We start from the raw sequence: 11,400 nt of genomic DNA on the forward strand, positions 1-11,400 counted from the left end.
CAGTTTAAAGTTTAATTTACACAGTTTCCTTTCTGAGAGACCAGCAAATTAAAAAGATGACCCATGAAACATAACATATTAAAAATATTCAAATATATATAATGTGTAAATGGGAAACTAAAAATGGCTTTATTGATATGGTCCAACCCACAGATTAATTTCTTAACTTTAGGTGGAAGCAGTTTGTTATTATGTGAGAAGAAAAAACAAAACAAGGTGAGACAATGTAGCTACTCCTGTTTAATGGTTTACTCGTATTTTAAGGTAGTAAGTAAGGTACTAAGTCCACACAAGTCGTCACTAGAAATAAGGTATTCACTTGCTTTGAGCATATTTTGTATTGAACCATATTTGGTCTGCGACTCAAGTCCGTCATAAGTCCACAAGATCACGGGTACATCAAGAAACAGCACGGACTAGTGACTCATTTTCTTCAGTGAGTTTTGGTTTTAAGAAAAAAACATGCATGTAAAACTCTCTTTGGGCTGTTGCATATTTTATGGAAATAATACATCTCAAAATGATCTAAAAAAAAAGATTTTACAAATGTGTGCACTGTGTGAATTTTGAGTGCTCACAAATCCCTGCTCCACACAAACACACAGAAATGTAAACATACAGAAAGCTATTTACAAGTGCATATTTCAAAATCATAATGAACATATAAAAACACATTTTGAAGCTAAACTTCACAAATCTGCTCATTTGTGCAGTTAAAAGCTCCTTGAGCATAATACACTCGCACACACCAATCACAGTTGACAGTGTATAGGAATTTCTTTTACTTATGTATTAATCACATTATTTTATTGTATAATGCCTTGGTGCCACTGGATTTTAACATGTTTCACACTCATACTATAAGACAAATGGTGGGGGTGTAGTAAGGAAGTTGGGGGAAGCAGACAGCTCCACAGGAAGAAACTTTTGTCTCTTTGAGGACTCTGGTAGGTAGCAAGGGAGTGTGAACCTTAACCTCGTAAGACCCGAACTCTTCCACAGCATGTATTTTTAATTTCTCTTTGATATTTGGGCATATTGGGGCCCAATGAATGTAAAAACAAAGAATTACCAGATTTTTTTTTACCTTATTTTTGTTTTTATGAAAAATCAGAGCCACATATAAGGATATTCGTTGAAAATTTTGATAGAACAGTAGCAGTATAATGTCCTCATCAGTGGATATCAGGCCCTTGTAGAGCAAAATTGAGTATTTTAGTCTAAATAACCCAAAATGGGAAGTCCACATATGTGGACGCCAGGTCCTAGGAGGTTAAGGTGTGAAACAGCTGTGTACTGCCTTTTGTTCCTGGAGAAGGTATTTAACTGAGAGCCATGTTAGACTCAGGGGAGACTCTGCTGACCTGCCCCACGGTCATGTAGGCTCTCCACCAAGCCTGGTTGTCTGTTCTTTGTGTGTTTTGATTAAAGACTGTTAGCTACCGCTCACCGCTCGTCTGCAGGCTTTATTTAAATGGAAAACTTCCACAACAACAGTTAACCACATCACACATTGCTCAAGCCTTTAATTTAGTTGTGATTTTCTTGGTATTATAATTTAAAATAATTCAAATATCCAGCTGTAGTTCTGTTGTTTTTCTAAACTCATCAAAAGTGTTTTGGGGGTTTCTTTTTGTATTTTACTTTTAGAGATATGCAGTTCTAAGAGTATTTTAATCTAAATTTCTAAACCGAAGAGACTTCAGGAAAGTCTGGCGGCAGAAGCTTGATAAATCCATCCATCCATTCGCTTCTGCTTATCCTTTCCAGGGTCGCAGGGAGCTTAATAAATCTGCTCTATAATTTGACAAAAGCACACTTAAGTCGTACTGAAACTGTAAACTGTAGATTCCATCACATAAATCTTATTCACAATATTTTTCTACTCTGATATCCTGAGCGGCCCGGGAAAGAGCCAATACCTTGTGATTTCCTTTTTGGCTGCTACAATCAGAATTTTTAAAAGATATTAAAGAAATTATCAGAATTTTTTAAGAATATGGAAGAAATTTGTAAAGGTATTTTATTTACCTTGAGCTTTGTGGAACTCAAGCCGTAACGTTTTAATTTTCCAGCAGTCCCACCTTCCAGGCCTCACATAACCTCCAACGGTTGAGTGTTCTCATGTCAAATATCCCTTTTTAACTACAGAAATTTTTATCAGTGGTTTATTGTCCTGTAAGGAGTACAGAAAGGTGTATCTGAGTACTTCATACTTTAGAAAAGAAGTCTTTACTGATGGGTGCATGGGAGGGTATCTGGTGCAAAGGTATCACATTAACAGTGGCTGTGCAAGAGCTATTAAAAATTAACAAAAAATAGGACACAGAGTTTCTGTCTCACTCTGAAAGATCCTGCTGTGCTGATTTGCTGCCCAGTGTAAAATATTACTGCCACTGTCTGAAATGGATCTAATATTAACAGCTTGTTGAATTAACAGTGGGCACTTATAGTGTGGTTGCTTGCTTGCTAATGATACGTATTTAAATTGGCAAATTTTTTGAGTGGAGTTTGGTGTAAAGCATTTCATGCACACTGAGCACAAACTGGGACAGTGGATTATTTTAAACACTGCATGGTAGCAATGGCACCCTTCAGTGACAATTTTACATAAATAAGCAGTGTGTTATACTGTTATCAGATGTGGAGTCTCACTAACCACTTTAATAGTGACTTGTGTCCCAAATACTGTTTATTTGTCTTAGTTACAGATAGTGAAATAAAAATGGAAAATGATTGTTTCATAATTGTATACTCAGCTTGGTCAAGACAATAATTCGAGAACGAGAAGCGTAGGATTTTGAATTGATACCATTGGTGCATCTACTAAAGTTCTGGGGTCAGTTTGAATATCAGTGACCTTGACCTTGAGTTCAAGTTTTCTGAAAATCTTGTGAATGCTACAACTCTGTGACGAGAAGTAAGTCTCCTAGGTCTTTAAATTTGTATATAGGACTAGGAAGCTGAAGGGTTGCACTGCGGGCCATCTGTAGAGGTGTAGAGTCAACAACCTGTCTCTGAACGTGGACAAAACAAAAGAGATTGTTGACTTCAGGAGAGCACAGTGGGATCACTGCCCACTTAACATGAATGGATCCTCTGTGGAGGTCGTCAAGAGCACCAGATTTCTTGGTGTCCACCTGGCGGAGAACCTCTCCTGCTCCCTCAACACCAGCTCCATAACCAAGAAGGCCCAGCAGCGTCTCTACTTCAAGCAGAAGCTGAGGAAAGCCCATCTCCCACCATCCATTCTCACCACCTTTTACAGTGGGACTAACAAGAGCATCCTAAGTAGCTGCATCACTGTCTGGTATGGTAACTGCAGCGCATTAGATCGCAGTACTCTATAACGGATTGTGAGAGCAGCTGAGAAGATTATTGGAGTCCCTCTCCCCTCCTTATAACACCCGCTCGCTGGAGGACCCCACACAGCCTTCAAACACACTCTTCACCCTGCTGCCTTCTGGAAAGAGGTCCCAGAACATCCGGGCCCTCACTACCAAACTACGGAAAAGTTTCTTCCCACAAGCCGTCAGACCCCTGAACACTCAGTGACTGCACTGGCACACGCACACCTTCACACACGTTAGTTACTTTTGCACAATACTCAGCATTTTGCACATTTCCATTGTCTTGTGTCTGTATCGTCCTGTTCTGTCTAGTTTTGCACTGTTTTGTCTTGTTTATTTTTGCAATTTATGCACACTGCACTTTATGTAGTCCTGGGTTTGTCCGTATATGTCATATATAGCACCAGGGTCTCGGAGGAACGCTGTCTCATTTCACTCTGTACAGTACCTCTGCACGTGGTTAAAATGACAATAAAAGCCACTTGACTTGACCTGTATTTTGTAGCAGTTGCTTGGAGACGAGTGCCATACAGTTCAAATGAGCATACATTCCAAAATATGCAAATTAGCCCCATACATCATAATGATGATGTTTGCTGTTCAGGGTATGAACATTCTATGCTGAAAGTTTATAAATATACAACCTCTGACTGCTTGTTTTCAGTTGAACTTTTGCAAAGCTGAGGAGATTTTCGCTGCGATCACATCAAGTCCAAAGATGTTTAAACTTCTTTTTCACAGAAAGGTAAGTTTGAAGAGACTCGCAGCACGTTTCTCTGAATGTTTTCTTATGGTAAATAAGCATTTTTGAAACTTTTAAGGAAGCTTCTTGGATGATTTCTGTAAAAACTGAATTTTGAATCCAAATGAAGGATATTGTATTTTCTTACCATATACTTTGTTTTATGCCATTACTGATGTTGGTTTTCTTGTTTCTAAACAGAAATCACACAAACAAAACGTGGCAGAGACGGAAAGTCCTTCTACGTCTCATCAGAGGTAAAGAAATGTGTCACTCTTTAATGCTGCTGGAGATATTTATAGCAGTGGTTTAGTTGGAGCTGTTTTATTTCCCTTTTATTGGTGTTTTGTATTTACATCTTTTACTACTTCTAGTCTTGTCTATAATTTATATTGATTCAGAGATTAGCGTTTGAAAATGTAGAGTGTAAATGTACAAAATACATGATTTTGTTCCATTACAGTTATTAATTTTTATCTGCAATCTCCAGCATGTACTCCTTGTTAAAATTTTCCACTTTGAAAAATAACATTTACACTTTTGTCCTCATCAGCATCCCGGATGCTTCTGTTGCTGAAAATGGTCAAAAGAAGAAGAGAAAATGGAGACACTTCTGCTGTTCCTCGGTTTGCTTTTACTCAAAACATATGAAATGCACTTTCTCTTTAAATTGCACTTGTTAATTTAAAGTGACTTTACTTTTTTAATAAACTTATGTTTGTTCGTCCTCTGCAGCAAACTGACAGCGATGCAGAGGCAGAGAGCAGCACTGTGAAGACACAAAAGAAGTGTCGCTGGTTTCTTTTTAAATTCTGGAAGGTATGTTTTATGGAAAGAGTCCCTGTCATCAAGCATTTACTCATCACAGTTAAATGAGAAGAATTAAGAGCAATTTAGCACATCCATGTCCTCAAATTAAGTTCAAAGATGTTTAAACGGTTTTTTTTCACAGAAAGGTAAGTTTGAAGGGACTTGCAGGATGTTTCTCTAAATATTTTTTATGGTAAATAAGCATTTTTGAATCTTTTAATGAAGCTTCATGGATGATTTCTGTAAAAACTGAATTTTGATCACAACCAAATGAAGGATTTTGTATTTCATAGGACAAACTTTAAAACTCAATTTAAAGCATGAATAAATTGTTTTTATTTTATTTAAAGATATTCCTATATATCTGCTTCATGAGCTGACAGCTCACTAAAGTGATAAATAATATGAAATAATACCAAATTTTCTAACTGGACACTTTTCATGGAGAGACTCCCTTGGTATGTTTGTTTTATGCCATTACTGATGTTGGTTTTCTTGTTTCTAAACAGAAATTACACAAACAAAACGTGGCAGAGAAGGAAATTCCTTCTACGTCTCATCAGAGGTAAAGAAATGCGCCACTCTTTAATGCTGCTGGAGATATTTATAGCAGTGGTTTAGTTGGAGCTGTTTTATTTCCCTTTTATTGGCATTTGTCTTCCACCTTGTGTATTTACATCTTTTTTACTACTTTTGGACGTCCTCCAAAATGTTTCAACTTCAAAGCTCATGCATACATGCACATACACTGCTCAGAATCTTGACATCTTTCCTAATTTTGTGTTTGTGTTTTTACCTTTTTGGAGCAGTGTAGCACGCGGTGGGAAAAAAATAAAAAGTCAAACTGGGACTATAGACCGCTTCGGGTGAGTACACGTGGTGCACAAAGATCAAAGGTCACTTTGTCAAAGTGGAGAAAATGAATTATTTTACACTGATACTGTAAACGTTGCGCGTGTGTGTCAGGTTTCCAAACATCGGAAACACCTGCTACATGAACTCCTGCCTGCAGAGCCTCCTCAACATTGAGGAGTTCATAAGAGACATCAGGCGTCAGGGGGTTTTGTGGAGCACAGATCCAGAAGCTCAGCTCTTAAGGTGCGCTACGTCAACCTTCTACTTTCTTCAAACACCTGAAGAACAAAGAGATCTAACAGCAGAAATGTCTGTTTACCCTTCCTTTCTACAGAAGGCTTATTGATGTCAGGGACTGTCATGAGTCGACAGATTATGGCCTTAAAGATCACCACCTAAGAGCTTTTAAGAAGGCATTCAGCAATCAAGCTGCCGAATACACCGGCAGTGCACAGAAAGTGCGTCAGCTATTTGGACATTTCGTTTTTTGCTTTACCTTCTGATTTTGATGTACTGTTTTAAATCTCTCTGCTTTTCTTTCAGGACGCTCATGAATTCCTAACATTGTTCCTCAATGAGGTCAAAAGGCTCACACCTCGCCTGGAGAGGAACGCAGCTCTCCTGGGCCAAAGTTATACCTGCCCAGTAGAAGACCATCACATTTTTAAAATGGAGAACATGAGGACATGCAAGAGGTAAGCCTGTCTTTCAGAAACGCAGAGCTGGTTGCAATATTTTCATATACCTCTTTTCCACGTACCTGATCTTTACTTTAACTACGTTACTCCTGAAATGTGTAGCTGCGGTCACCACTCATCACAGCAAGAGGAATTCACCAGTTTGTCTCTTGACCTGGTTCCAGAGGGGTCTGTGATAAACATGTTAGAGACATACTTGAAGGTAAGATCACAAATTCCAATAGAGTTGTCGTATCAGCGATCTTAACACACCTTTTTTGTTAGTGTTTGTGTGTATGCGTGTGTGTGCATATGTTGAGATTTCTTTCTACCATAAAGCCTGTTTTCTCTGTGCTGTTGTTCAGGAAGAAGAAATAGAATATCGCTGTGATTGTGGAGGGACGGCCTCAGAACTGAAGTCGTCTTTTGATACACTGCCAAGGTGAGTAAGGTCACATCAGAATTGATCGACTGACCAGGTTTCCAAACTGTGGCGCATCAAATATCAGAGTTTTTCGAGACAATATTTGAGCAGTCGTTTTCTCCCATCTTCTGTTTGTGTTTGACACTCATTCTTCTTATTTTCTACCTTGTTTGTGTTTTTTTTCTTTTCTGCCAGAGTTCTGATCTTGCATCTGAAGAGGTTTGGCTTTACACAAACCTACAAGATTCAGAAGGTGGATGACCCCGTCAGGCTGCAGAGGGACTTGGTGGTGCCATCCAATCAGGTAAAAACAGACTGCAGAACGTCTCAGGCTACGTCCACACTAGCCCGGATAGATTTGAAAACTCCGTGTCCACACTAGCGTTTTCAGTCATTTTCAAATAGTTGTGCGTCTGCATTGAAACGGCCGAAAACGCCTATGTTCCAGTCCTGCGCATGCGCAAAAGTGAGTGAGAATTACAGAATTTGAAGAAAAGCTATCCGGAGCATGTACAAACTGATATTAATCGTTTTTAGGGCTGTCAAAGTTGAGAGCAATCAAAACAACTGCTGTATAATGCACTCGGCTTATCTTTGTTTAATTGCTCACATGACTGCATCACATGACTAAAATGCGTCATCGTTTTAGAAAGTCTGCGTTTTCGAGTGTCCACACTGCGACGGGACAACTCCGTTTTGAAATGTATGCGTTTTCGAGAGCGTTTTCAAGATGCTGTGTTTTTCCTTGAGGAAAACGCCGTCTCAGTGTGGACGGGAGGTCAAAGCGGAGAGAAAACGATGTGTTTTCAAACGAAAACGCATTAGTGTGGACGTAGCCTCAGCAAATCAGCTTAATTGTGGCACTGATGTGAGACTTTATGAAACTAACACTCTTTGGATTTGTTCCTTCTCAGGGTGGTGGCTGTTATAGTATTGTCAGCATCATCAGTCATTATGGAGGCACAGAGTCAGGTAAAACAACAGACTTGTGACAAACAGAAAATGAAAACTTGCTACTTTTCAGTGAAGGACTCACACACAAAAGCTTTTGATGTTCTAAGAAGCACTAAGTCAAAATCACTGTTTGCTTGAATCAGTTGACTTCCAGAAGTTGGATTCATTTGTCTTAATGTGATTTCAGGACACTACATTTGTAGTTCTGTCCATCCTGAGGAGAGTCAGCACTCTACATCAGATCGCTGGCTCACCTATAATGACGCACAGGTGCTCCACACAACTGGATCTGTAGTTTGTGAGGAACAGCAGCACTCGGCCTACATCCTGTTTTACAAGAGAAACGTAAGAAGACACAGCATCTCATCCTGAAGTGAGAGAATTTTTAAATGTCCTGTTACCTTGTTAACCAGTTTTGTCTTCATTCTCAGTTCTGAAACAGGAAGTGGAAGGAAGGAAGGAAGTTAAGGTCATCGTCATGCTGAGAAGGAAAAGCAGTCGTCCCAGCCCACCATCGCACACTGGAGGACAAGTATAGGTAAGTATTGCCCTCAGGAGGGAGGGTCCTCCCAGAGAGCCTGGTCCTCCCAAGATTTCTTCCTCCAGGAGGGAGTTTTTTCTTGCCACCGTCGCCCCACATTCACTGGTCTCATCAGCAGGGACATTTTTAACCTCCTAAGACCTGAACTTTCATGGCATGCATTTTTAATTTCTCTGTGCCATTTGGGTTGATTGGGACCTGATGAATGTAAAAACAAAGACATCAGATTCGGACTATCTTTTTTTTGTTTCTCAAAAGAATGAGATCCACATATGAGGACATTCATTTTAAATTTCGATTGAACAGTGGCGGTGTAATGTCCTCCCTCATAAGTATATTTCAGGTTTTTGAAGAGCAAAATTTTGTATTTTGGTCTAGACAACCCAAAATGTTATGTCTACATATGTGGACACCAGGTCCTAGGAGGTTAAAACAAAATCTACTAGAGATCGTCCTTTTCTGGACCAGTGTTTGGCTTGCTCTCTGGAAACAACAAATTAGTGCTGTCAGCGTTAACGTCATTTTACCTAATGACGTTTACGCTGACAGCACTAATTTTATTGTTGTTATTAATATTATTATTAATTTATTTGTAAAATAAATTAAATTTAAAAAAAACAAAGAAATGATTTAATTCTTTATTTTATTTTGTTTTATTAAAATCAAAATAACAACAAAAACAAAAATAACTAATAAAAAAATATTAAAAGTATTCAGCAGTGTTTTGTGAAATTTGTAATGAGCCTTAGTTAAGTTGATGTCACAGAAGTTTCTGAATCATTTAGATTGTTCAACAAACTGATTCACTCAGGTAAAGATGGTAAGCTGGAGCAATGGTACCCTTGGAGTTCAGTTTAAGTTTTCAGACAAATATTCCCTCGATCAGTTGCAGCTTCTGCTTTTAAATAAATGATTTAGCTGCAAATGTTTAGCTGCAGGTAGCAAAGTCCAAAAGTGACAACATTTCCACTGCAGTCTCTCCAGAAATGGCTTATAAAATTTTTACCAAATTAGACATTTATCCTTGGATCATTGACAACCCTGTAGGGTGAAAATCTTTCATTGTACCTTTTATAACATTTTAACAAGTTGCTGTCTCCTGCTGCAAGTTTCCTGTTTTGGCTGAACTTCATCAGCTCAAAAAAACTCACCGTGCTGTGGTGTACTAAATGACCTCATGTACAGGACACACTGAAGGCAGGTTTGCAGTGTTTAATTAACAAAGTCAAGATCAGTTAACAACAGCTGAACTAAAGACTTTCTTTTTCTCATCGATAAAATGAGGTCCATGCCAATGCGCTCAAATGGGACCTCCATTAATGGTGAGGGGCATAAAGGTGCTTTTTGAATGACCAGCTGGTTCACCAGCTGACACCATTGGACGCACACCATCGGCGCATATCCAAACATGCAAGAAATGCAAGATGGTGGTGCGCACAGATACAGCGGCTCTATGCTCTCCACTTACCCAATTTCACTGTGCAAGAAACTGCACAATGACAATAAAAAGCTCTAAGTCTAAAACAGTTTCCTGGCCAGTAAAATCGGGCAATTATTCGCTCCAGAGTTTTATGCTATTCCAGGACAAGCACTGAGATACTAGCATGACAAACACAAGAAACATCATGACTTATTCTCCTGAGTGCCTGCAAAACAAACACAAAATCAAACTCAAAGCTTTTCTCTCAGATGCTGGTGTGGCACAATCTAATGATAAAAAAGGTCATGCTAACAGCTTTTGGAGCACAGCTGCACAAAATAACAGCTTTTGGAGCACAAAATGCATTACAGGTAAACCCAGTACCCAAACATGTTAACAAGGATAAAGAAAAAATCTGAAACAAAAGCAGGTAGTGTGGTGATTTATGTTGTGAGGATGCTTTCACTCCCATCAAAGTCACCCAGTGTTGAGAACCCAAATGAGCCCAAAAACCTCAAGTGGCTGCAACCAACAGCGAACGTCAAGAAGTGGATACTTGCATGTTGAGCCAGAAACATGCAGAAAACCCAAAAGAGGCGAGATAGCACATCTTGGTCCCACTCAGGCAGTACGAACACCTGGAAAGAGGAGCCCACAGTTCAGACCCAAGGTCACTGGTAAGGACACCAGCCAGTTATAAGTCTAGTTTTAATTTTCATTTTAGTTAGTGTTATGGCCTTTCTAAGGGTGGCCAGACCATAATATAAGGGTGATCCACCCCTGTCTGACCCCAAGCAGCACATCACACAACCAGTACAATTTTGATGGTGATTTTTTTTCACAGTGATTGAATTCTAACAAAGGAAAGGAGCGAACTATAGCTTCGGGGTGGACCCCAAAACAACAAACAAAAGGGACCGTATCTAAAGGATGTACAAAACTTATTTATGAAAAGAATAAAACCAAATGACAATGTCTTATCTCCCTAACTAAGAAAAACATGAGAAAAGGGTAATCAAATAAAAAGGCAGTCCACCCCTACATGCTCCTGTATAAAGAAACAGGTAACACAAAGCCTGCCGGTTGAGGTCCATGGCGGTGTCATCTTATATGTTGTCTCCAGGTCATTAGCCAATCTGTATGGGCCGTCCCATGGATGCACCAATCACGGAAAGGCACCTGCACACTCAGATTTACATATGAGACAACATTACGACAACAGTCGTAACATTAACTAAAAATGTTTTTCACCATCTCGTTTTAACTTCTGGTTTAGCTTCAGCTAACTAAAACTAAATGGACCTTGGAAATAATCACATCTTAATAGAGTGAACCATAGACTGTATAAAAGATAGGACCATTGCAACTTTACTGCAGCACTTCACCCTTTCACATAGTCCCAGCTCTTCTCTGTCATGTTTTATGGTGCTGCAAATGTCTTCAGTTGGTGAAAGGTTGGGCTGCTGGTGTCTTGTTGTGCTTGCTATGCATCCCTGACTCGTTTCTTCTTTCTGCATCAAGTAAGGAATGTAGTGAAAGTTCCCAAGAGGTTAAAAGCACCACTGAAAAAATGCCATCAGACCTGAGTTGGGACACTTGGATTATGGAGCTTCTGGACCAAGAGAGT

At 39.3% G+C, this 11,400-nt stretch overlaps 1 protein-coding gene across 3 annotated transcripts; it reads left to right on the forward strand.

The window, feature by feature from the left end:
* The first annotated feature begins 499 nt into the window (after window positions 1–499).
* On the forward strand, window positions 500–8,330 carry LOC309693118 (ubiquitin carboxyl-terminal hydrolase 37-like). 3 transcript variants are annotated; one of them, XM_082512106.1, is made up of 16 exons: window positions 500–947; window positions 4,015–4,095; window positions 4,294–4,349; window positions 4,646–4,718; window positions 4,828–4,911; window positions 5,412–5,467; window positions 5,712–5,768; window positions 5,869–6,000; window positions 6,092–6,215; window positions 6,301–6,452; window positions 6,558–6,657; window positions 6,800–6,876; window positions 7,054–7,162; window positions 7,773–7,830; window positions 8,000–8,157; window positions 8,244–8,330. In XM_082512106.1, exons 2-16 carry the CDS (start codon window positions 4,069–4,071, stop codon window positions 8,247–8,249), a joined length of 1,269 nt encoding a protein of 422 aa, XP_082368232.1. In that variant the 5' UTR covers window positions 500–947; window positions 4,015–4,068; the 3' UTR covers window positions 8,250–8,330. The 3 variants fall into 3 exon arrangements, with proteins under 3 accessions (XP_082368232.1, XP_082368231.1, XP_082368230.1); XM_082512105.1 differs by lacking the exon at window positions 500–947 and adding an exon at window positions 2,641–3,585; XM_082512104.1 differs by lacking the exon at window positions 500–947 and having other exon boundaries at window positions 2,641–4,095.
* Window positions 8,331–11,400: the final 3,070 nt, after the last annotated feature.

Source organism: Aulonocara stuartgranti (genome assembly GCF_965226115.1).
Source record: "Aulonocara stuartgranti genome assembly, chromosome: 18".
NCBI classification, from domain to species: Eukaryota; Metazoa; Chordata; class Actinopteri; order Cichliformes; family Cichlidae; genus Aulonocara; species Aulonocara stuartgranti.

Coding starts and splice junctions, on each gene's coding strand:
- LOC309693118 (XM_082512106.1), top strand. CDS start 4,069: ATGTTTAAACTTCTTTTTCACAGAAAG. Junction 5,769..5,868: donor GGGACTATAGACCGCTTCGG/GTGAGTACACGT, acceptor CGTGTGTGTCAG/GTTTCCAAACATCGGAAACA. Junction 6,216..6,300: donor ACACCGGCAGTGCACAGAAA/GTGCGTCAGCTA, acceptor CTTTTCTTTCAG/GACGCTCATGAATTCCTAAC.